A 26,468-nucleotide genomic window follows, 5' to 3' on the forward strand; every position below is an offset into this window, starting at 1 on the left:
CTATTTCTTTAGGGGTTATGGGACTAGATGGTTTATCTGATTCTGATTTAACTTTGGTACCTAGTATCTGTGTAGAAAAATTTCCATTTCATTCAGATTTTACATGTTTGTTCAGTATAGCTTTCTGAAAGCAATCTACAGATTCAAAGCAATCCCCATCAAAATTCCAACTCAATTCTTCATTGAGTTAGAAACAGCACTTGGCAAATTCATTTGGGATAGCAAAAATCCCAGGAAGGGAAAATTATTCTCAGCAATAAAAGAATGTCTGGGGGAATCACCATTCCTGACCATATGCTATATTACAGAGCAATAATGAAAAGTGTTGTATTGGTACTGAGACAGGCAGGTACAACAATGGAATAGAATTGAAGACCTGGAAATGAACCCACACACCTATGGTCTCTTAACCTTTGACAAAGGAGCTAAAACCATCCAGTGAGGGGGGGGGGGGGCGGGGAAAGACAGCATTTTCAGCAAATAGTGCTGGTTCAAATGAGAGTCAACATGCAAAATAATGCAAATCAATCCATTCTTATCTCCCAGTACAAAGCTCAAGTACGAGTGGATCAAGGACCTCCACATAAAGCCAGATATGCTAAAACATACACTGAAAATAATAGAAGAGAAAGTGGGGAAGAGCCTCGAACACATCGACACAGGTGAAAATTTCCTGAACAAAAGACCAATGGCTTATGCTCTAAGATCAAGAATCAACAAATAGAACCTCATAAAACTCCAAAGCTTCTGTAAGGCAAAGAACACTATCAATAAGACAAAATGGCAACCAACAGATTGAAAAAGATCTTTACCAATCCTACATCTGAAGAGGGCTAATATCCAATATATACAATGAACTCAAGAAGTTAGACTCCAAAGCATCTAAAAACACTATTATAAATTGGCTAAAGAGCTAAACAAAGAATTTGCAACTGAAGAATATTGAATGGACAAGAAGCACCTAAAGAAATGTTCAACATCCTTAGTTTTCAGAGAAATGCAAATCACAACAACCCTTCAACTCTACCTCACAGCAGTCAGAATTGCTTTGATCAAAAACTCAGGTGGTAGCAGATACTGGTGATAATGTGGAGAAAGAGGAACACTCCTCTATTGCTGGTGGGATTGCAAGCTGATAAACCACTCTAGAAATCAGTCTGTTGGCTCCTCAAAAAATTAGACATAGTACTACCTGGGGACCCAGCGATACCAATCCTGGGCATATAGCCAAATGATGTTCCAATATATAACAAGGACACATGATCCACTATGTTCTTAGCAGTCTTATTTATAATAGTCAGATTCTGGAAAGAACCCAGCTGTCCTTCAACACAGGAATAGATAGCGATAATATGATACATTTACACAGTGGTGTGCTACTCAGCTATTAAAAACAATGAATTCATGAAATTCTTAGGCAAATGGATGGAACTATAAAATATCATCCTGAGTGAGGTAACCCAATCACAAAAGGAAACACATTTTATGCACTCACTGATAAGTGGATATTAGCCCCAAAACGTGGAATACTCAAGATACAATTCACAGACCACATGAAGCTCAAAAAGAAGGAAGACCAAAGTGTAGATGCTTCAGTCCTTCTTAGATGGGGGAAGAAAATCCTGATGGGAGGAAATATTGAGACAAAGTGCAGAGCAGAGACTAAAGAAAAGGCCATCCAGAGACTGCCCCACCTGGGCATCCATCTCCTATACAGTTAGCAAATGCAGACACTGTTATGGATGCCAAGAAGTGCTTGCTGACAGGAACTTGATATAGCTGTCTCTTGAAAGGCTCTGCAAGGGCCTGATAAATACAGAGGCAGATGCTCCCAGCCAATCATTTGCCTGAGTACCAGGTCCCCAATAGGGTCCCCATGGAGGAGTTAGAGAAAGAACTGAAGGAGCGGATGAGTTTTATAACCCATAGGAAGAACAACTATATCAACCAACCAGACCCCCAAGAGTTTCCAAGGACTAAACCATTAACCAAAGAGTATACATGGAGGAACCATGACTCCAGCTGCATGTGTAGCAGAGGATGGCTTTGTTGGCCATCATTGAGAGAAGAGAGCCTTGGTTCTGTGAAGGCTAGATGTACCAGTGTAGGAGAATGCTAGGGCAGGGAAGCGTGAGAGGGTAAGTAGGTAAGGAAAACCCTCATAGGAGCCGGGGGGGGGGGTATTGTATAGGGGGATTCTGGGGTGGGGAGAGACCGGGAAAGGTGATAACATTTGAAATGTAAATGATGAAAATATCCAATAAACAAAAGAAAAGAAAATGCCTCCACCAGATTACCTATAGGCAAGTTTGTAGGACAGTTTCTGGATTAAGAATTGATATTGGTTGGCCCAGCATACAAGGAGGTATTGCTACTCAGGGGCAGGAGGTCCTGAGTTGTGTAAACAGTCTGCAGAAGCCATAAAGAACATTTAGCAAACTACATTCCTCCTACTTCTATATCAGTGTATACCTCCATGCTGCCTTGAGCTTTATCCCTGATATCTCTCAGTGGTGGAGGGTGACCTGAGGTTTCAGAGCTGAAGGAAACCCTTTCTTCTACTAGTTTAACTTGCTGATGATGTTTTATCACAGTAATAGAAACGCTAACTAACACAAATATCAAGAATGCATTTGACTTAAAAACACATTAAAGGAGGATATTTGGAGAAAATGCAAACGCAAAGATCAACTTTTCATGCTGAGGAGAATAGTTTACATGTGCTCTATGATATACAGAAAATATATGATAATAAATGTTTACATGAGTTAATATCAAATCTCATTTATAATGTTAAAGTAGGAATGCCTGAGGCAGGTGTGAGTCAAGGAAACAGGATTGACACAGTTAAACATGTATAATTACAAATGTAGTTTCAATTAGTTTGTCCATCTAACATTTAGTGATTACCAATATCCTACATAGTTATTAAACTCACCAGAGATTTCTGAATCTTGATGCTACTTACTACATGGACAGTCAGCAAAGATAACCACTTTTAGACAAGAGCTACCTTTTCCTCTGTTGATAACTAGGATTGTGGGTTTGGTTTGTTTGTTTGTTTTGTTTTCCTCTGTTTCTTTCTATCACTTTTGCAAGCATTCTCCTTTGAACTACTGCAGGTATTTGGGATAATTCACACTATTCCTGTCATTTACACTTGCTATGCTATTATCACAGAGTATAATTTTATTACCATTATGTATGGATATAATATTTTATATATTAAATTATAGGTGTATGTATATTCATAGTCTATTTTATATATATATATATATATATATATATATGTGTGTGTGTGTGTGTGTGTGTGTGTGTGTGTGTGTGTGTGTGTGTAGTCCCAAGGTTATCAACATCATAAAACCTGTAAAATTATCATTCTCAAACCTGAGATCTCTGTGGCAATCTCTTGGCTGGGAGCTTCTCTAAAAGTATCAGATACTTGTCAAGCTTTAAATAAATACATGAAATTGTGAACTCCAAGCTCCCTGTCTTTATTTAACTAAGGATATACGATGAAATTGCCACCAATGCATTCACTAAACCCAGATATTCCCCACAGTTATTTTCAGATCTCTAATGTCCTCCTCCCAATACAAATTAAGTTTATTTTCAATGAAAGCACTTGACACAGATGTCTCTTTAATGAAATACTCAAGTGTCTTTCTGTGACCCTCAATTTCTAAAGGAGTCTACATCATCTACTGTCAGAGCACTATCTCAAAAAACAAAATTTGATGACGCCACTCTTCTGTTTATATTGTTTAAGTTGCTTTTAAAGCATTGATTTCTGTGCATTGGTTCACATTATTACCATTTGTCTCTTTTGATTTACATCTACTATATCCTACTCTCAAACTGAATGTTCCACACAAACTATATAAAGTCACAATAGTCTTCCTCACCTTTGCATCTGTGCACGCAACTCTGTTTATCCTATCATTTGGAATTATCTTTCCCCATTTTTATATGGCTACTTCATACTCCTTTTTAGATATAATCAGCACAAGAAGAAATAAATCCATATAAACTTTTGAAATTCTCAGGATGTTTGAATTTTCTAGATAATCAATTACAAAGATCACTGTGATGGTATAATTATAGCTAAATTGCTTCAGTATTTCTTGGATAGTTAAGGAGAAAAAAGAAGTTAAAAACAACCAGTGGGAAAAATGGTGCACTATAAAGGATTTAGGTGATGGATATAAGATACTATCAAAGCTTTCAAGAATACCATAACTGACTCATTCTGAATATGAAAAGGGGTACTAATGGCATGTATACTCAACAATATCCATCTTGCAATATTTAGATTTTACCATTAAGAAATAGAACCTTCAGGAAATAGTGCTATCAAAAGGCCATACTAGAAAAAAAAAACATGAAAAACCCAATTTAGTATTAGAAAAATAATATTACTATAACAAAGAATACCTAATAGTCAGAAAAAGATGTTTTTTAATGAGAGACAGTGTGTTATCCCTCAGAAAGAGTCCAAGTAGGAATTATTGTCTCTCATCTTCTTCACTGTCACAGAAGTTACCTCTGTCATTCCCAAATCACTAAAGTTATGGGAATGATCTCTTTATTGGCTGACCATTCATTTGTTAATACACTCAGTAACAATGTGCTGATGCTGGCTGAACTAGACACAGTACCTAGAGGATTTCTCATATTTTAATAGAATGGAGTTGAGGGCTAGGAAGGAAAGTTTTAAGAGTTTTAAGCTTTAGCTTAATTATAAAGGTGTAAAAATGAATAGTTTAGCATAATCTACATGTTAGATCCAGTTGTAAAGGGCTTGAAGTAACTTTTAAGATTCATACAACTCTGTAGTTGTTCATAATATAATCGCCTCAACTTTGACATCTTGCTTTTATATGCTTATAAAAGATTAGTCAGTGTTTCTGTTAAGTATTAATGTTTTACATTATTTGATTAATTGATAGTATGTATTTAAAAACTGACCTAAAAGAAAAAGAGAAGAAACAGAAGTCACCTACTGAACTAAAGCAGGGGATACTCAAGACACTATGGCTATCAAAACTATGATAAGTAGATTCTATAAATATATAAATAAGCCAATTATTTGAATAGCATATATGCATACAATAAAAAGTAGATATTTTTGAGTGGTTCATGACTAGTAATAAAAATATATTAATAATAAACTTTTCATAAAAATGAAATTTCAAAGATAAATTGATCTTATTGAAGAAGTCTAGAAACTATTCAGTACATATAGACTGTATGAAAAGACAAATGTGCCTATATTTAGATGTTTTAATTGTCTACTCTAGAAATTCTAAAATGCACAATGTAACTTAGTAATGCTATATTATAAATTATGTGGTATCACTGGGGAGTTTTAGTTATTGTATAGCTATAGTTATAAAGATATTTTTACATTAGTACAAGGGTAGATATTTTGTGATAATCAGCTTTACATGACTACAACAAACCTAATATAAAGAATATCTTAAAACTTGATGGTTTATTTTGTTATACAGTTTTGTAGGTAAGAATTCATGTTCAATTGGCCATGCTGCATTTTGCCTACCTTCAGTAAGGGAGTCCATCATGGTTGAGAGTATATAGCTGAGAAAGCCACATAATGAATGATAATTTCGAACCAGATAGGTAGATAGATAGATAGATAGATAGATAGATATTTAGATAGATAGATGAATAGATGATAGATTACAGAGAAATATATAGACAAGCACAGAGAGAGACATACAGAGATAGAGTGAAGAGGAGGAGGAGGCAAAGGAGGAGGAGGAGGAGGAGAAGGAAGAGGAGAAGAAAGTATTGCAATGTTCTAGGGAATATCTTCTAGTGACTCAGACTTCCTTCTAGATTTCATGTCTTTGCTATTCTATTTCTTTACCACAATGCCCTGCTGATGACCAAATACTAATTTATGAGTTTTTTGGGGACATGCTGGATCCAAACAACAGAACATGTGCAAATCAGCAGAGCAGATGGGGCTCTCAGTGTAGCTATTACAATCAATTATTTTTGACATGAATATGATGACATTATAATAATGAAAAAAGCAATTAAATAAAGGGCAGGACTGATACTGTGAATGAGTAGCTATAGGAAAATATGGAATTTTAGCTATATCTTAACACCGTGCACAAAAAATTAAAAAATGGGTCATCAATTTAAATATAAAATACATTTGATAAAACTTTGAGAAGAACAAGAAAACAATTCAGAGACTTGGACTTCTTCCAAAGTCTTCTAAGTTAATACCTCAAAAAACATTATGTTGAAGAGAAAATATTAATACATTGGACTTCATCAAAATTATAAATATTTGCTGACTAAATCTCTGTTGAAGGAATGGAAACACTATCTGAAGCTCTTTTCATACATATATCAATAACGTATAATATGGTCTCAAAAACCCCCTGGTAAAAATATCACTTAGAAAACAGGCAACAGAATAAAGAAGCATTTTAATGCAAAGGAAGTACAAATTTTAAACACACAAATAAACACACACACACACACACACACACACACACACACACAGAGAGAGAGAGAGAGAGAGAGAGAGAGAGAGAGAGAGAGAGAGAGAGAGAATTTAAGAGTCAGTGGCAGATAGATCTCTGCTCAAGGCCATCCTAGCCACATAAGTTCCTAGTCAGCCAGAGGGTACATAGTGAGATTTTAAGTCAGAGCTACTTACTGAGTTTATGTCATAAAAACATGAAAATGCTATTCAATATTGTTAGAACTAAGGGTAATACAAATTCTCATATTCACGAGAAGAGCAGGAAGAAAACTGGGTACAATTCTTAATGTTGTTTAGGTACTGGGGACAAAAAATACCTGTCAATGTTATTGGCATGAAAGATGATATAGTTTCCATTGTCAATGGTAGTAACCTCAGTAAGAATTTGTTATATAATTGCTTCAGTTGTGGTTTCTTATTTCTTTGTAATTTTCATCAAACAATAATGGCAACATAAAAGCTGATTATTTTTTGCTAACAGTGTTTAAAAATTAGGTTCACAGACTAGAGAGATGACTCAGTGGTTTGAACCATAGGCTTCTCTGGCAGAGGACCTGAATTCTGTTTCCAGAGCCCACACAGAGATGTGCAGCCATCTATAACTGATGTTCCAGGAGATCTAACACCATCTTCTGGCCTTCATGATAGTTGATACATATGGTACACATACAGACATAAAAATTGCTCAAAATGCACAAATTAAAGTTTAAAATTCTTTAAAAATATTTTCTACTGAAAGTCTAATTTTGCTTATGAAAAGATTTTAGGGCATAGTATTTTGAAAAAAATTTCCCTGATGATGTCAATCTTTTGAACACTTAAAATGAATTTTACATATGCAAAGCAATGATAAAAAATACTGCACACATGAATTCTTCTTTTCCATTGACTCTATGAGTGTGAGATTTGGACAATAATATGCTACCATGTTGTGCAAAATACTGCATAAGGAAGAGCATGGATCAGCACTGGTAATTTTGAAGAGACAATGAAAGGTGTCTAAGCTCCAAGCTCCTTAGCATCAGCCCTCTGTAATGAATTCTTAAAGCTCAGGATATCTGATCCTTCACAGGAAACCTGACTTATTAACATTCTGATACCTGACCTACTTTCTAACATAATCTCCCCCAAAAAAGCAAAAGTTATTCCCAGTTCATGATTAATAAAGTTTCTGAAAATATACCAGTTGTTTTCAAGGTGATGTATCACCTTTATGGAAGCTAATGCTGGGATTAGTGCTTAAACATGACTTAATTATCTCCCCCTCTTTGCTCCAGAAGTAATTTGCACTTAACTGTAACTCTCCCCTTCTCTCAAACAGTGGATGCTCTTGCATCCACTTCCTTTACTAGAAATTATTCATCCTCCAAAATTATTCATGCCATTTCTCTTTTTTTCTGTGATTCTCCAGGGTCAGGTTTATTAGAATAATCAATATTTGACACACAAAGGCAAGAGAATTTTGCTACTAGTATGTCAGGTGTCATGCGTTAATTACAAATTATTTGCTTAGATTTTATAAGCATTTTCATGGAGTGAAACATGGGGTTTCAAACATTTGATGGTTTGGCTTAGATGTTTTGACTTTGTAAGATATATAGAAACAAATGCTGAGTAAGAATCAAACTTGAGTTACTGAACTTGGGGTCACACTGGATAGGACACATGCAGGAAGAGTCAAGTGATGATGGACAGCTCCAACTTAGCCTCGGAAGTATCCAGATCATACAGCTTTTATAGCATAGCAAACAGCACAAACCAGCCATAATGGCTTATAGATAGTACAAATTAAATACACTTTGCTTAATTAAAATTTTAACTTAGCATGATTTGTTGGTGACACAAGTCCATTTTTTTTGTGTCAGATATATGTACATCTTACAACAAACAAAGGACACCCTGCAGTGCCATATTCACTTTTGCCATGAATGACACAAATTTCAATAGATCACAGTGGAGAAGTGGACATTTGCACTGCCACAAAGAGTGTACACAGATATTGGACTCTTAAGAGTCATGCTACCAGCTCTTTACCCAATGACTTCGACATCATGCACAAAATGTTGTGCATTTACCTGCCAACACAGAGAATATTTTCTACTGAACAGAAATGTGTGGTATATTCCCATGAGAAAACTTTTTGTTTTATTTATTGTATATGCTAACATCTCACACATGGCCTGACACATAATTGTTCCATAAATATTTATAAAATTCTTCTTGCACTCCAGTTTTTCACTATTCCTCTTGATTCTTTACCTGAGTTAAGAAAACATTTAACCTGTCTTTTCATGTTACTTAAGTACTTCCTGACAAGACCTGACAAGGTTTTGTCATAAGTTGTTTTAAGACTATGTGGCTCAAAACATTTCCTAATTTTATTGTAGGATGTTTTTTGTGGAAAGTTCATAGGTTATCAAAATATATTTTTAAAATGTATCTAATGGAAAATTTCCTGTCTTCTAATTGAGTCTAACCTATTTCCAACCATATATTAATATGTCTTTAGCATATATAAAGTTTTGAAATTAGCTTGATGTTTATATATATATAATTTCCATTGTTTTTATATACATATTGTCTGTTCAAAATGAAGAGAAATCTAATGCTGCTTAATAGTGTTATACATGTCCTTATAACTTGGCAAAATTCAAGTATTTTGATAATTCCTACTATACTACCTGTTAAATACTAAAAATACATTTCCAATTAAAATATTACTGGGACGCTTAGTAGTGTGTTTCGTGGCTAAATCCCAGTACTTTTATAGTGTTTGAGGCAGACAGATCCTAAGTTTTGTGACAGCCTGGACTGTGGAGCAAATTTGAGGCTAGTTCCTTAGCAATACTCTATCTGAAATGATTATGAAATACAATAAAATGATAGTAAGCCAAAATAGTAACTGTTTTCCTGAAAAACCTTTATATCCATTATATTAAATTAAAGATTTACAGATGTTAGATACACAAATTCGGGGACTATTCAAAAATTTTAGAAATGTTATTCAAATGGTAAAGCAGCAGAAGCTTTTTCATATTTTCTGAAAGCTTATGATTTCACAGTTTATATGATGTTACATCAAATAAGGCAACAAATAAGTTTGTATTATAACGTGTTAACTTCTACTCTGTGATAAGACACAGTATATGCCCCACCACTTTATTCTTTGTGCTATTTGTAGAGGGTGCACTTCTCACTAACAATAATGGTTCAGAGGTTGTTATTTTCTATAGCTGAGATACATTTTCATGGTATAGTTAATATTTTCAATAAAAAGGTAGATTTAAGCCCAAACACCTAATTAGTTCCCAGCCAAACTTCTGAAACCAGTTTCTATGGTGGTTCTTTTCATTGTTTTTTCCTATTCTTCCAGATCTAAGTAGATATGAGTTTATAGCATATGCAGGATAGTAACAGTACTCATAATTCTTCAAGCAGGTTCTAGCCACTGTAATTAAAATATAATAATTAAGACTAGCAGACTTGGAATGCAACAGAATGTTTAAAATCTATAATAAACTTAAACAAGGCTATAGAAAGGAGGATGCTACTTCTGTAGTTAGATCTAGGTCAAATAGGGTTACTTTGTGTGTTGGGGGCATTTTTAACATTTTACTGGCCATTTTTACTAAGAAACTGAAAACATTTTTCTGTTTTCCTGTGCAGTCTCTGGAATAAATTTAACTTCCCTGATTCTATGTTCTGATATAGATAGGCCCACTAAACCTCAAAGCATTTAGTAATGTGATCATTTCCAAAATATACTCTAAAAGGTAGGCACAATATCTTGCTGCAATAATCTTGTCAGTTGAGAGGTAAGGAAGGAGGATCACAAGTTCAAATCCAGTTTCAGCTATATAGTGAGTATGAGGGCAATATGGCTCCATCTCAGGAGAACAAACATGTCGAGTGCAGGTAATCTCAGTTGCTCTGAGTATGAGAGGGAAGGAGGGTCAGAAGGATGTAGGGAGAGAGGGAGGAACAGAAGGATGGAGGGATGAAAGGAGGTAGGGAAAGAGGGATGGAGGGAGGAAGGGGGGAAGAGGAAGGGAGAGGAAAAGAAAAGACTGAAGAGGGGAGAGGAGAAAGGAGAAGAAAGGAATATCCCTTCCCTATGGCTGTTTCATATATAATAATGTTCAAGAGAGAAAATTTTCAAATACATCTTTTAGTATATTACCAAATTTTCTAAGTCCTAAAATCTTAAAATATTAATAATATTAAAGCATGAATGCCATTAGAAAAAATTTAATCAGTAGAAAATTAATGTATTGAAAATGCATTAAAATATATATTAAGTGACAAAGCTATATTACATATGGTACTCAAAAACATATCTACTCTATTTAATAAATTGTTTAATTAGTATTTTACTCAAATGAAAGTGCCATTAAAGAAAGTATCAATCACTGATGTGAAATTTAACTAAAGTTTAGCAGAAAGTATTTAAAGGTAAAAGATATCAGTAGTTACATATAATTCCAGCCCTCAATACAAAATGTTCAAATATTTTTGTCATGTTTTATACATTTATGTTTTGATTTTGAATATTCAAATAACAAATAACTATGTGACATAAAAAGTCTATATCAATAACTTATTTTATAGATGAATGTTTGTATGTGTACAGTGTATGTATGTGTTCATGTGTATACCCATGTGCAGAGAACTGCACATTGTGCATGTATGTGTATGGATGAGTGGAGAGGGTGGATGTTAGGAAAGGATATAACTCAACAGATGGTGGAAGAAGCTATGTGCCACTGGTTCACCTTGCAATTCTTTGCTGATCATCATTTGTCACGACTTTTTAGAGAGAAACACACCAAAGAACTTCTATTGATGTTCCTGGGATGTTTTGCTGCTGCCACAGTTTCTCGCAAATTGGCAGAGCTTCATGGTTTCTTCTGGATTGAACTTTCATTGCTGATTCATGAGTGGTGTGATTTGATTGAACTGGACTGTTGCTATCATGACAATGAAGACTGTAATCTCCTCCAAAGAACTACTTCTAAGCAGGTCCGTATCCTACTTTGCCCTATTAACCTTTCATCCCACTACATCTCATGGGTGATGTGCTAGATGGAAGTTAAAGTATTTAGGAACCCTTATTAAAGTAGGTGTTGAAAAATATAAGCCTACACCAAATCTGTGCTATTTTCTTTTACATGCTTGCTGGGGATTCAAACTCAGGTCCTCACATTTATTTGGCACACATTTTACAAGCCAGGCCATCCCCCAGCCCAATACCTTATCTGAAAGATTCAGTTTTGAATATAGTTGAATATGATCATTGAATATGATCAATGGATCATAAAGTACTTGGATGCTAGGACCAACTTAGTACCAGTTATATAAATTTTGATGAAAACTAATCTAGTCTTTTTGGTAGGTTAAGCTGTGATAAGCATTGATAATATTTGTCCTATTAACCACTAAAAGTTTATGTGAAGATCAAACAGAGATGAGTAAATTAAAACCTTTTTAAAATTTCTATGTAACAATTGGTTCTGATAATAAAGTTTTTATTGAAAGTACAGGTTGCAAGAAGCAAATAATTTGTGAGAGTTCTAGCTCAGAAGTGATAACAGTAGAATGACCTATAAACCTTCATTTGGACAATCTATATTCACCTCATTTATAATGCAATGAAGTAAACTTAGATTATGTCATTATTTTAATACATATTTAGCACGTTATTTTCTTCATCAATGTATTACACCTGATTGTGCATGTAAATAAATGTGAGCCTTTTAAAATCTATGAAAGTATACATGCTCATCAATCCATATAAATAGACTTCAATGGACACTTGGCTTTTTTTCATACACATTGTTTCATATGGTAAATATCTGTTTCTCTACCTACTTTCCAATTCAGCTCAATTACCATACACCTTCATACAAAAACAGAAAGCCATCCATCAGTTTTCTATAAATTGCATTCAAAGTTACATACTAAGAAGGAGAAACAAGGCCACTTAAACAGTTAAATCAATACAGCTGCATCTACTAGTGAGATCTAGCTAAAATGTATGTTTCAATGACAAATGCCAAGTAAAGAGCAGAAAAACACCCTTTCACTTACCACAGATGAACGTGGTCTCATCAGAATTATCTGCACAGTCATTCACAAAGTCACACAGTTTGTCCTTTTCAATGCAATGCTTGTTAGCACACATGAATTCATCAGTGGTGCACTTTCTGTTTGTATTCAGTAGTGGGGAGCAATTTTGAAAGGAAACATCATCTACTGCCACATCTCCTATGTAACTGATACCACGTTTTGCCCTAAAGATAATCTAAAAAGACAAAATGAGTAAGAAAATCCAATTAGCATTATACTGTCAAGAAGTTCAGAACTCACATATCAAGCACATCTAGTTTGACTCCCATTACAGGTACCTCAATATAAGTGTCCGCCATTGCGATAATGGCTCAGAGTGGTTCCGAATGACATAGCATCATTAAAGTCTGTTGTATTCAGTACCTGTTAATATGAGAAAATAAACACTACTGCCTACTGTATGTATAGTTAGCATTTAGTGTCTAGACCTCAGGCAGGAGCCCATAGCCACTCCCTATGTTAGCTCTGACATCCAACACAAGACTGCTTCCTTCTCAGAAACAAACACACACACATTCATGTATATGCAGGAAGAGAGAGAGAGAAGAGAGAGAGAGAGGGAGAGGGAGAGACAGAGACAGAGATAGAGAGACAGAGAGACAGAGGGGAAGAAGGAGGAGGAGAATGAGAAGGAGGAAAGGAGGAGGAGGAAGGGGAGGAGGAGGAAGAGAAGAAGAAAAAGAAAGAAAGAAGAAGGAGAAGAAGAAGGAGAAAAAGAAGGAGGAGGAGGAGGAGGAGGAGGCAGGCACTTCTGTGTTCCAATTTATAAACTAAATATGTACCCATTAACCATTACATTATAAATAAGGCTAGATTGCTGTCAAGGTTAAGTGAGTAGATACATTTAAATATATAACAGGGTCTTCAGTGCTCACACATACACACAGGTAGGTACGTGTGACTGTATGAATGTATATGTGTGTGTATGTACGTGTCTATTTGTATGTATGTGTATATGCATATATGATTGCTCTGGTTATCATAATGAAACATTGTTTCAAAATATAGGACTCTCCAAAGAGTGTTCAGACTTCTCATGCTGCTTCAGCATGTAAGACAAGGTGACATCTTTCAGAGTCTAAAGGGAAAGGAATCATATGACTAAAGAATCATGAACACATTTGCTCATCGCTGGACCTTCTCAGTGTATTTTTCACAGTTGATGCTCAATGCATTGTTACTGAGGAGATAAGTGAGTCCTAAGAAAAGCAAGTTTTACATGCTGTGCTAGTTTGAATAGGAATGGCCCTCTTAGACTGATGTGTTTGACTACTTGGTCATAGTGAGTAGCACTATTAGTAGGTCTGGCCTTGTTGACATAGGTTTGGTCTTGTTAGAGGAAGTGCTACTGTGGAGGTGGGCTTGAGGTCTATATATGCTCATACTATATCCAGTGTATATAGTCTCCTTCTGTTGCCTTCAGAACAAAATGTAGAACTCTCAGATCTTCTAGCACCATGTCTACCTGCACTCTGCCATGTTTGCCAACATAATGATAAAGGACTAAGCCTCTGACTATAAGCCAGCACTAATTAAGAGTTGTTATGGTCATGTTGCCCTTTCACAGCAATCAAACCATAAGGCATATGCCACCCATACTTAAAGATTCAATCAGTATGAACACCTCTTTTAGAGAAATATCATGGCACAAAATATTTGAATCTTGGAAAAACTATATCCATGTTTCTACACGCTAAAATGTCACTTAATACCCTTTGAACACAAATTTTCCATATTAATATTCTATATGTACAGAACTGATAAGAAATATTTTAGCTGGTTTGGAAACCTGTATCTGACAGGAGCAGACCCATTTATATATTCCTGCTGAGACTTTTTTTGTCTCCAGTGAACATCTGTTGAAATTGAATATGTAGTCTCCTTTTAAGGATAAGTCTTAACTATAAAGTCATTAATTTATTCTCACACTTTTATTTCCTTAGCTAGATCTTCTTATCCATACACTAATATGGAAAGGACCACTAATGCATATCTAAATGCTTAAGAAGGAACCAGATAGTCATATAGAAGGCAAGAAATACAAGACATTTATTCCACATAACATTTCAGGAAATTGGGCATAGAGCAGTATCAAGCCCTTACACATGTACATCAGGAAGAGCTTCCATTATTGAAACACGCTGCTTTAACAAGAAGGATCATGGAGATATTTGCTATGTATACACATACTACTTTTCTTTTCTTATATAAACAAGACAGCAAATACAATATTTAACAATGATCTTATCATTTGCGTATTTTCAAATTCCTAGAACTCACCACACACTTAAAATAAAAAGAGAGAAATGTTTTCCTGCATAAATAGTATGGACTCTTACTCCATTTATGTTAATAGCCAAGATTCCTTTTTCATAATAGCCAAGAATTAAATTTAACTCTCATCCAAACTACTGATCTCCTAATTCTTAATATGACTGTCAAATGGAAACAATAGCATCTGTCTTTTCACATTGTGATATTCTTTATTTTTAATATTGTAATCTTTTGTATTGAAATTTTACATTGTTGGATATGTGTTATTTTATTGATGTTAAAATCTAAATAAAGGCATATACACTTCCACTTGTTTGAAAAGTTATTTTAATTACACAAGTCTATTCAGTGTAAGAAGGTTCAACCATTAAAAAAAATTTCAAAGATGGCGTTTGAAGTCACATTTCAATTGTCTGTACTAAAGTCTGTGAATGTTGAATCTCAGAATTTGGAGAAATATTCTTTCAGTGTGAGAAGCTTGCTGAGAATAAGAGATGACTCTCATTCAAATTAAGTGTACCAACAAGTGTTACTGTCTAATTGGGAGAAGTTATGGCTTTCTAAAATGGTACATTCTTTATGGAAAATGCCATATGGGGTGTTAAATGTTCTGCATTCACACAGCACATCAAATTGGAAATGGGAAGAAATGAAGATAATGAGAGGTAGAAAGAAATTAGTATTCAAGACAAAAAATTAACAAAGCTCTTTCTTTACACAGACCTCCACATGTGAATGGAAGCCTAAAAACACCTCTGCTTTCTTCCACTGTGGCCCTTGCTGTCCACTCTGAGCCCACACTTTGGAAATCATATTGTCCGTCTTGATGAGTACCTGGAGAGAGAAATCAAGTAATAGGATTTTAAATATTTAGGCTTTAAACATGTGGGATTTTTAGGTTTTTAATACCTACATGTAGGCCCTGAGAGGAAAATCTGAGACACATTTTCATTAGATATGTTAGTTTTCTAGCGTGACCACAGAGCACCGTGCCCCAGGGAGAAATCTCACAAGCTCTGTGTGGCGATGTGATAAAGGTGTTCATGAGTATCTGAAAATGAAATCCTTGGAACCCAGGCACCATTTTATTAGGAATCTAACTCTACTGGCTTTATGAAAAATGTGGCAGCAGGAGCTGATGTGTTATATATTAAACAATATATACATGATTGAAAGGGAAAGTATTAAATTACCTACTAGAACACTCTTTTGAGAATGACTTCTCTACCTAATTGGTTTTAGTAGACAGTTATGCCATAATCCAAGGACAGCATAGCAGCACAAATGAGTGTTATATGTGAACACTGCCCACTCTGTATGAGATCCCTGCTCAGTGGTTTGAAGCCAAGAAAAGCCTGTTGTAATTACTATAGTTGGTACTTTACTATCCCCCAAAGGTACAGGAGAATTGGGTTGGTTCATAAGTGGCATCACTGGGAATGAGTGCAAGCTTTGAGAGTCATCCTAGAAGTACCTTTTAGGTCACTGAGTTCGGGACCTTAATGAAGAGCATGGGGCCTGGACCCATTTTCTCTCTCTTTACTATTCAGGTTATAAAAGTTTTAGTTCACCACAATGTCTTTCCACGATGTGTTGCCTAACCACAAGACCCAAAAGCAGTGAAGCTACTCACCAAGTCACCGACTCCAAAGAACAACCCCACACAAACCTTCCCTCTTTATATATGAACTAAAGTCTCTGTTATAGTGATAGCAAAGAACTTTACTCATTGAGAATGGGGATTTGGATTACTCTCATTAGATGAATACTACAATTATTGTGGCTTGGATTTTTAAATGATGTAAATTAAGCCACCAAGAGTTTAACGCACTAAACATGCTGGTGAATATCTGACATCCCTGAACTCATGAGATTGAGGCGGGCAGATCACAAGCAGGAGGGCAGGGGAAAATACTGAAAAAGATTGAGATAACCATTGGTAATATAGTGAAGACCTATCTCAAAATGAAAACAAACATGCATACAAACACACACACACATACACACACACACACACACACATGCACACACACACATACAACACATGCACGCACAGACATACACACAGAGAGAGAGATAGAAAAAGAGAGAGAGACAAAAGGAGGGAGGGTGACAGAGGGAAGGACAGGGAGAGAAGGAGGGAGTGATGGAAGGAGGGAGGGAGGGTAGAAGGGAGGAAAGGAGGGAGGGAAGAAGACAATTAGAACATTAGGATTAGTGATGTAGCTTCTCTATCAAAATAAGTAGATATTTTACTTTATAACATTACTTTTTAAAATGTAATTTATAAAACTGACAAATATTTAGAACTAATTTGGGGTTTTAACTTTTAAGATAGAAAGTAACAGGCTAGAGGGATGTCTAAAAAGCTAAAAGCATTTGTTTTACAAGAATGACAATGATATTTTGATTGCTGTACATCAGGGCAGGAGATAAGTCCTAAAAGTTCTCCTTTGATGTCTATACATATGAACTTGAACTTATATATCATACACATAAACAACAATAATAAATACAAATAATGTAAATTAATGGTGTCATGGTTTACAGATTAGGCTCACATAAATTTATTTTATACATATAGCATTATCATAGTAAAATATTGCAAGAAATAACGGCTTCAAATTTTTGGTCGTTGAATATTTAATTCTACATAGCAAAATCAAAAAGCATAATTATCATTAAAATAAATCCATTTCTGAAGAATGTTAAAAGAATATTTAGGAGCCGGGCAGTGGTGGCACACGCCTGTAATCCCAGCACTCTGGGAGGCAGAGGCAGGCAGATTTCTGAGTTCGAGACCAGCCTGGTCTACAGAGTGAGTTCCAGGACAGCCAGGGCTACACAGAGAAACCCTGTCTCCAAAAAAACAAAACAAAACAAAAAAAGAATATTTAGGGAAAACATCTTTGTATTAATGCTACATGAATGGTAGGATTAACCAGTCACTACCTGCAAAGTGTTATACTAATAACAACATACTTAATGTTATGTGTAATCATTAGCAGATATAAGAAGCATATATATTACTGTTTAAGTATTTGGTAATTAGTTACTTTTTAATCTCTACCACAAAAATAAACTGTTTCTAATGTTTATACTACTAATGGAAACACAAAGTAATTTATAATGATTATTTTAACTAAAATAAGGTGTGTGCATACATGTGGAGACACACATGCCTGTGGAGTCCTGTCTTTACTGGAACAGAAAAGACAGTTGTTTAGAGACAGGGTCGCTCATCAAACCCCAAGCTTATGGATTTATCTAGGTTAACTGGTCAAGTCCAGAGCTGGTATGACAGGAAAGCTGCCAACCGTCTCCTTTCCATATGACTTCTGATGGTCCCAACTCAATTCCTGTGTTTCCACCCATAGATTTTATCCACTGATACCAATGCAAAGCAAATGAAAATCACACCTTCATAATATTGTTTAGGCAGTTTACGTTATTAAAATGACGGCTGCATATATGCACGCAAATACATTTTTATGATACTGCTCACTGGAAGACTAATTTGCCTTATTTATGTGGTAAATTTAAGTGTTAGTGTTTTCATGCGGTTTCTGAGTGTATGAATGAGTGGGGCTCTGTCTGATTCTTCTGCCTTCTCCTTCTGCTGGTCTTTCATGTGAAATTGTTGTGATAGTTTTTGTTTTATTCTATTCTATTTTATTGTGTTATACTTATAAAAATTTATGAATGAATTAATATAAACTTAGCTGCTAATATAAAGGTTAACAATGGAACTGTCATTTATGCCTCTCGGGAGAGAGAAAAATCAGTTTTCTCTAATGAATGACATCACTGGGTATGTCAGCCACAGGACTTATGTTCGGGAATACTGTCAAAAATAATGGACCCCCAAAGCTTTATGTGCACAAGCATTTATTTGGGTTTTTTTGTTTTGTTTTGTTTTGGTTTTCTTTTTGGGTCATGTTGTAAGTTTTTTTCTAAATTTTGGGCATTTTGTTGTTGTATAGGGTCTTTGGTTTGATAATGAGAATTAACTTAAAGTTGGTTAGGCAGAAGGAGAGGATCTGGACAAAACTGAGAGAGAAAAAATATGATCAAAATATAATTACATAGAAATATTATTTTATATAATAAAAATGAAAAAGGTCTGATGGTGAGAATAAGCTGAGGCAGTCTTCCACCAGTAAAAAGAAAGAAGACTTATCTATCATAAATAAGGTGGGCCTTACAAAGATAACCTAAATTTTCCATTAAAAATCATTAGCAATAGCATTTTTAAAGTAAAATACAGGTTTTAGAGAAAAGAAATATTTTCCTGAAAGTTGTAGAACACGGCCATAAATGTGAATCAATCACACTTATTGCAAAAAGAAAATTATAACATGCAGTAAATTACTAGAAAAGAAGTAGTGTAGCTTGCCACAGCCTCTTTCCTTCTCTTATAAGCAAAAACCCACAAGTGGTATAGCTTCATCTTACTGTAAATGCAAACACATGTGTTTTAGGAAGACCGATTAACAGTATTTCAAAGGATAGTCTTCATCTATGTATTGATTCCATCAGTACTGTTTTAAAACTATTCACTGTAACTAGGACAGGTATTTGAGAGTTAATGTTGGAATATGGTTACCTGGAAAATAACAAATAAGCAATAAAAATTAGTAAAATATAACAGAGATTCTATAAAATTGGGCTAGATCCATGTATAATCAACAAATAATCTTCCATACAATTTTCTACCAAAGAATATCCAAAATGTAGGCAGGACACAGGGTGGACGTGGTTTGCTGAGACCTCTCTAAGTTTTGGATATGTATTTTGGTCAGGCAAAAGAGATTAGACACGAACTAGAAGTAGTTAATTCCAGATATTTCTCTGTGCAAAATAAGCTTTGATTGATTGCTTTGGCAAGAAAGAAATAAGGAAAAGAATAAAAGAAAGAAAATAAAAACTGCTTATAAAATAATTTGGTTTGTCAAACAGATAGTCCCAGACTGTCTTGTAAGTAAATGCGAGACAATCTAGGAATCCAACAAATGTTAATTTAATAGACTAATGCACTGGAAAAACATAGGAGTGTGATATTTATACTAATATAATTATTTTAGTCATGTATTTTATATAAATTTAAAAGAGTAAATTGAAAAAAGGTACTTGAGAATGTTTTGATTTAAAACAAAAGGAAACTAGAAATATAGACAGAATAGTTGTCTTAAATAACACTTAGCCATAGTAAATTAGTTGGGGCAAAGAGTATGCTGTAGTCAAAGACTGCTCAATAAATGGGGTCAGAGTAAAATTTTGAAAGACCTTGAGTATCAAGACAACATATTCATGACTATAAATTAGACAAAACAAACAAGACCAAGAATCATAAACCAATGGTATCTAGTGTTATAACATCATGTGAGATGAACCCATAGCAAAAAATATACAGGGCAAAGCCAACTTTGCAGGACATTTTAAAAAATATCTCAATTGCTTAATTTTAAAATACTGACATCCAAGATGTCTGGGAAAGGGTAAGAAAATATTCGTATGAAAGGCATTAGAAATGTGTACTGCTTTGTAGTTTGTGTTAAGACTTGACACAGTGTGCAATTAACCAAAAAATAATATCTCTAATTAATGGGTATACTGAAGTTGTAACTGAAATCTGTGAAACATTTATTGTGCTTAATAATTTAAGAGTTATTTTTCTTCTTAAGTAAACAAGTTGAAAAGAAATCTGTTTAAAAAATGTAGTATTACCACTATCCCAGAGATGACACCAGATTGTAGCTTTGCAAAAAAAAAAAAAAAAAAAAAAAAGAAAACCCACATATCATGTCCATTTTATTACATCATACTGTCAACATGGATGCTGAAATTAACATGACATGCCCCAATATAAAAACAGCATCTCACAAAAGCCTCAAACTCAGGGCAGGAAATAGCTGTATATTTCAGAAAAAGAAAATCATGTTCCAGTCACAAATGTCCAGCTCTGAAACAGCTTTTCCTACAGCATCTCATTGTGATGCTAATGATAATTCCACTTCCTTTGATTACACTACAAATTATGCTGTATACGTGTTCATAGAGGCGTTTCAAAGCAGTATTGACTATACAGTACCTGAAGAGAGCCCACTGTAGCACCGTTCATATATGTCCAGAACACCAATGTGCACTTCGGTCCCATGAGAGAGATGACAGGAGTGACAATATCAGCGATGTCACCAAACTTCCCATTGGAACTGTCAGCATACAGGTATGAACCTTTTGTGGTGTTTCTAGTGGGGGTGGGAAGACCATCCATCATACACAGAAAGAAAAAATGATAAATCATGACATAGTTTGACAATGTCTCTATTTTAAAGCTATATAATTATTTTCTTTTTATTAAATTAATAAAATTTATTTTAAAATATATACCTCAGTATTGATATTTTTAACTCATCAAAATAATTTATAGTAGTTAAATGCCTCTTAAATGTACATGATGTCTTCTGAAGCTAAAAGCAGTAATCACTCAAACAGTTTTTAAAATCTATTTCAAACATTAAACATGATAGAAGTAGAAAAAAATCGTTTATGAAGTACTTTATGAAAGGAAATTGTGACAGGTTCCTGATTAGACAGAAACCATTCCATCTCCAAGGGAGAATATACAGTGTAACTGTGGCTTCATAGAATGAATTGGGTAGTGTTCCATCTGTTTCTATTTTGTGGAATAGTTTGAAAAGTATTGGTATTAGGTCTTCTTTGAAGGTCTGAAAGAATTCTGCACTACACCCATCTGGTCCTGGGATGTTTTTGGTTGGGAGACTTTTAATGACTGCTTCTACTATATTTTAGTAGTTATAGGAATGTTTTGATGGTTTATCTGATCCTGATTTAACTTTGGTATTTGGTGAAAATTGCCCATTTCATTCAGATTTTCCAGTTTTGTTGAGTATAGGCTATTGTAGTAGGATCTGATGATTTTTTGAATTTCCCCAGATTCTGTTGTTAGATCTCCCTTTTCATTTCTTTTTTTTTATTCGATATACTTATTTATTTACATTTCTAATGATTTCCCCTTTTCTGGCCCCCGACTCCCTGAAAGTCCCATAAGCTCCCTTCCCTTTTCATTTCTAATTTTGTTAATTTGAGTACTGGCTCTGTGCCCTCTGGTTAATCTGGCTAAAGGACTATCTATCTTGTTCATTTTCTCAAAGAACCAACTCCTGGTTTTGTTGATTCTTTGTATAGTTACTTTTGTTTCTACTTGGTTGATTTCAGTCCTATAATTATTTTCTATAAGGATAATGTTTTATGGCATAGTTACATCTTTAACCTTCACCTGGAATAGTCCTGTGTTCTGATTCTGAATTAATGGACCTTGTAAACAGTGTCTATTGACACATGAATGTGAATTATTGTGAACATCAAAATGATTAAATATTAGAATATGGTTAATTTTGTTCTAATATATGGCAAATGATATGACAAATATTCTGATGTGGTTGCAGAAATTATCTTCTGTGTCCTAAGCCAGTGAGTGCAGAGTAAGGAGGAAGAAATGGCAAACACACCAATACAGAGACCAAAATATAACTCAAGCCTGGCCTGAAGCATAACTTACAGATTAGAAACCCTTTTAGTTCATGTTCATTATTCCCTCCTTATTAATTTTGTTCATTTTTATGTCAACAAATTTTAATAACCTAATTTATAGCTAATTTAAAAATGTTTATTTCCTTTCCTAGACTGAGGTTCTAACAGACAAAAGACAGAAATGGTAATAATAAATAAATAACAATGTTCCTTTCACATAAAAGATATTTTATGTTCTTAAGAAATTCATTAAAGAGATATAAATTACTAAAGAGAGACCAGGTTTTTTCTTACTGGATATTTTATTTGTTTACATTTCAAATGTTATCCCCTGTCCTACTTCCCCTCTGCAAACCCACTATCCCATCCCCCTTTCCCTGTTTCTATGGGTGTGCTCGCCCAATCACCCTCCCACTCCTGCCTCACTGCCCTAGCATTCCTCTATACTGGGAGACCAAATTATTACATAGCTGTATGAGACATCATTTCAAAAAGCAATTATTCATATTTTGAAAACAAACCTCCTTTAAAAAATGTTAATTTTTATTGCCACTTCTTATCGTAGTTACTTGATACTGTAAAGATTAAGCTTATTGCTTATTAAAACCATTTTCATTGTGAGTTTTATTATCCTTTGCTTTAGAAAGGGAGGGCTAACAGGAATACATAGAGAGGAACTCAGATGTATTCATTCAGTGCCACACATTTACTAGGTGCTCGGTCCTGCTGGACTTGCCAGTGACTATCCAAGGAACTGGAAATAAAATTGACTGCAAAACATTTGATGGGACTGACCTCTGGTCTCATTATTTTCAAGGTACTCACATTTTCACCAGGCTATTTAACTTCCCTGAATATAGGCCCTGCATTTTGTACATTAAGATAACTCTCTTTGTGGTCTTAATAAGAAATCAATAAGTGGACTATCTCCTAGTACTTGGCCAATTTTAGATAAGCAGCAAATAGCAGGTGTAATTTATGTTTATGTTTCTACTGTAAGTTTCTGATAATGAAATAAGCAACCCTACATTCTGCCTTCCAGGGTGTGAGTGTTTGGATAAAAAATATTTACTTACAGTTAGTGTGTTGAAGGGGTGGTCCATGAGGTATTTATGTTTAAAAGTGGAATTTTGGGGAGGGGAGAGGATCCTGAGGACTCTAGCCCCATCAGTGGAGTAATTCAAATACAGATTCACAGCCTAATGAGCATGGAAAGAGGATGGAAGTGGGGACTATCTGGGGGAGGTAAGTCACCAAGTGTATACAACTGAAAAAATACGTTTCATCAATGGCCTCTTGTCTCTTGCTTCCTGACCATAGTGAGATGAGCAGCTTCGATCTGCTATGGCCAAGAATGTGCTCCTTGTCATGTTGCCCCACCTTGACTGATATTCATGAAATCAGTTTTTACTGTTAACCATAACATATTCTCTTCTTTTAAACTGTTTATCTCATATACCCTAGTATAGTGAAGGAAAGTGAACTAAGAGAGAAGATGTGAGTTAAGGCAATTTTAAGAAGCAGTACTACTATATGAATATACCTAAATTCTATTGCAGTGAAAAAATATGCCAGCATTAATTCTTATATGCTTAATACCCTAGCATACCAGGGATATAAAGAATAGCGCATCGATATATACATCAATGTTTATAAAAGAAGTAATGAATCAACCAATAAAAAAAATACCCTATATTTTTCTATCCAAGTTTGTCACTAAGTGGACTACATGTTACTTATTTACTATGTGAACTTTCATTAAAACAGCATCTGGAATAGTGAGGTAACTCAGACCCAAAAGGACATTCATGGTATGTACTTACTAATAAGTGGATATTAACCAAAAAGGTACAGAATACCCAGGATTCAGTCCACATGATTCAGAAAGGTTCACAAACCTAAGGATGAGGATGCCTCAATCCCTCTTGGGAGGGAGAAGAAAGCAATTACAGGAGGGGGTGGTAGGGAGGGTGCTGGGTGGGACAGAGGGCAGAGAGAGGGAAGAGGGGAACATGATCAGGTATTCAGTGGGGGAAAAGGACTGAAACCCTGAGTGCCAGCAGAAAGAATGGCAACAGGCAACCTCAAGAGATACGAGGTTGGGGGACCCTCCAGAATGTACCGAGACCTGGGAGGTGAAAGAATCTTAGGACTCAAAGGGAGAAACCTTAGATGAAATGCTGTACAGTGGGGAGTGGGAACTTGTAGAGCCCACCTTCAGCAGAAAGACAGGCTATCAAGTGAGGGATGGGGGTGCCATCCCACAGTCAAAAACTCTAACCCAGAATTGCCCCTGTCTAAAAGAACTGCTGGGAGAGAAATGTAGAAGAACCCAAGGAAAAGCAGGTCCAATGTGGGATCCAGCTCAAGTGGAGGCCACAAGGTCTGATATTATTACTGTGGCTATGGAGTGCTCACAAAAAAGGGTCTAATCATGCCTGCCCTCTGAAAGACCCAACAAGCAGCTGAAAGAGTCAGATGCAGATATTTATATCCAACTAATGGACAGACGCTGCTGACCCCTATGGTTGAATTAGAAAAATCCTGGAAAAAGCTGAGGAAGAGGGCCAGCCACCCTGTAGGAGGACCAGCAGGCTCAATTAACCTGGACCCTCAGCATCTCTCAGACCCTGGGCCATCAACCAGGAAGCATATGCCAGCTGATATGAGGCCCCCAACACATATACCACATAGGTCTGCAGGGTCTGGGTTCAGTCAGAGAAGATGCACCTAATCCTCAAGAGACTTGAGGCCCCAGAATGTTTAGAGTTCTGGTAGGGTAGTGACTAGGAGTGGGGACATACTTGAGGAGATAGAGGGCAGGAGGCAGGTGGTAAGGGATGTGGAACAATCAGAGAGTAGACCAGGAAGGGGATAATATCTGGATGTGAAAGAAGATTTAAAAAATTAAAAAAAAAAGCAGTCTGCGATGGTTTAACTTTATAGCACTTTATGATAAAATATGTAAAATATGTTTCTCAAGTGGTCTGTAAAACTTAGCATTGCTATTAAGATATGACCTGTAATGGCCATTCTTTAAATTATTGCTGCAACCTTAAGTCAAATTCTTGAGATTGTTTTTTGCCTCGTATAATATGCCAAAACTAACTGGTTTATCAATTTCTATTGATGAATTGCTAGTCTTCACATATCACTTAAAACACTCTTTTCTAAGTGGGACTGGAATTGTTATGGCCATTTTTTAAAAGAAATTAATGACTTTCAAATGCCCAGACTGTTAAATTGTGGAGTATGGCTCCAGAGAGAAGCACATAATGCAACTGAACTAGGGGATAAAGTTTTTGACAACAGAAAATGGTTTGTGAATGTGATATGATTAAAAAATAATGTTAAAAACTGTATTGAGTTTCTGGGCAACGTTGCCTGCTATGATGCTGTGGAGGCCTTGCATCTGAACATTAAAAAAAAAAAAAAAGTCCTAGGCTTGACATCCTGTTGATATTTGGCAACAGGAAGTCTAACTGAGACAGGAACCACCAAAATTCTTTCTTTATCAACACACACACACACACACACAAACACACACACAAACACACACACATGAAAGAGCAAGTAAGAGAAAGGCAATACTTTCAGCTGTAGTTTTCTACTTTGTGTTCCCATATCCCATTTTAACTGTAACTCATGCCAAGTGTAGTATAGTGTAGTGTAGTGTAGTATCCAACTTTAAAAGATTCATGGGCATTAAAATTTTAATACTATTAACCTTAAAATTTAAATACTATTAACTCTGAATTCCTATAAGCACTCAAAAAATAGGACAGAGAAAACATTGTTTTCAAAATTGAAGAACTAAGACATTGGAATGGATGGTCACACCAAAGTGGAACCAGTAACTGTCAGGAAGTGAAGCTGATCAACAAGAGGAAGAACTAAGACAGAAGTTGTCACAGAAAAGTAATGGTACTATTTTGATAAACCCATCCATGTGGCATTTTGCTTTTTAGAAAGTTTATGTGGGAGATAC

General features: G+C 35.2%; 1 protein-coding gene across 1 annotated transcript in view; it reads right to left on the reverse strand.

The window, feature by feature from the left end:
- Positions 1-26,468, reverse strand: part of Malrd1 (MAM and LDL receptor class A domain containing 1) — a 719,676-nt gene that overhangs the window by 384,804 nt on the left and 308,404 nt on the right. The window contains exons 21-23 of the mRNA XM_052156848.1: positions 21,018-21,174; positions 15,650-15,760; positions 12,614-12,827 (exon numbers count right to left, since the gene is read on the reverse strand). Coding sequence (XP_052012808.1) covers positions 12,614-12,827; positions 15,650-15,760; positions 21,018-21,174 — 482 coding nt within the window. The remainder of the gene's footprint in view (positions 1-12,613; positions 12,828-15,649; positions 15,761-21,017; positions 21,175-26,468) is intronic.

Source organism: Apodemus sylvaticus, chromosome 14 (assembly GCF_947179515.1).
Source record: "Apodemus sylvaticus chromosome 14, mApoSyl1.1, whole genome shotgun sequence".
In the NCBI taxonomy this organism is placed as follows: Eukaryota; Metazoa; Chordata; class Mammalia; order Rodentia; family Muridae; genus Apodemus; species Apodemus sylvaticus.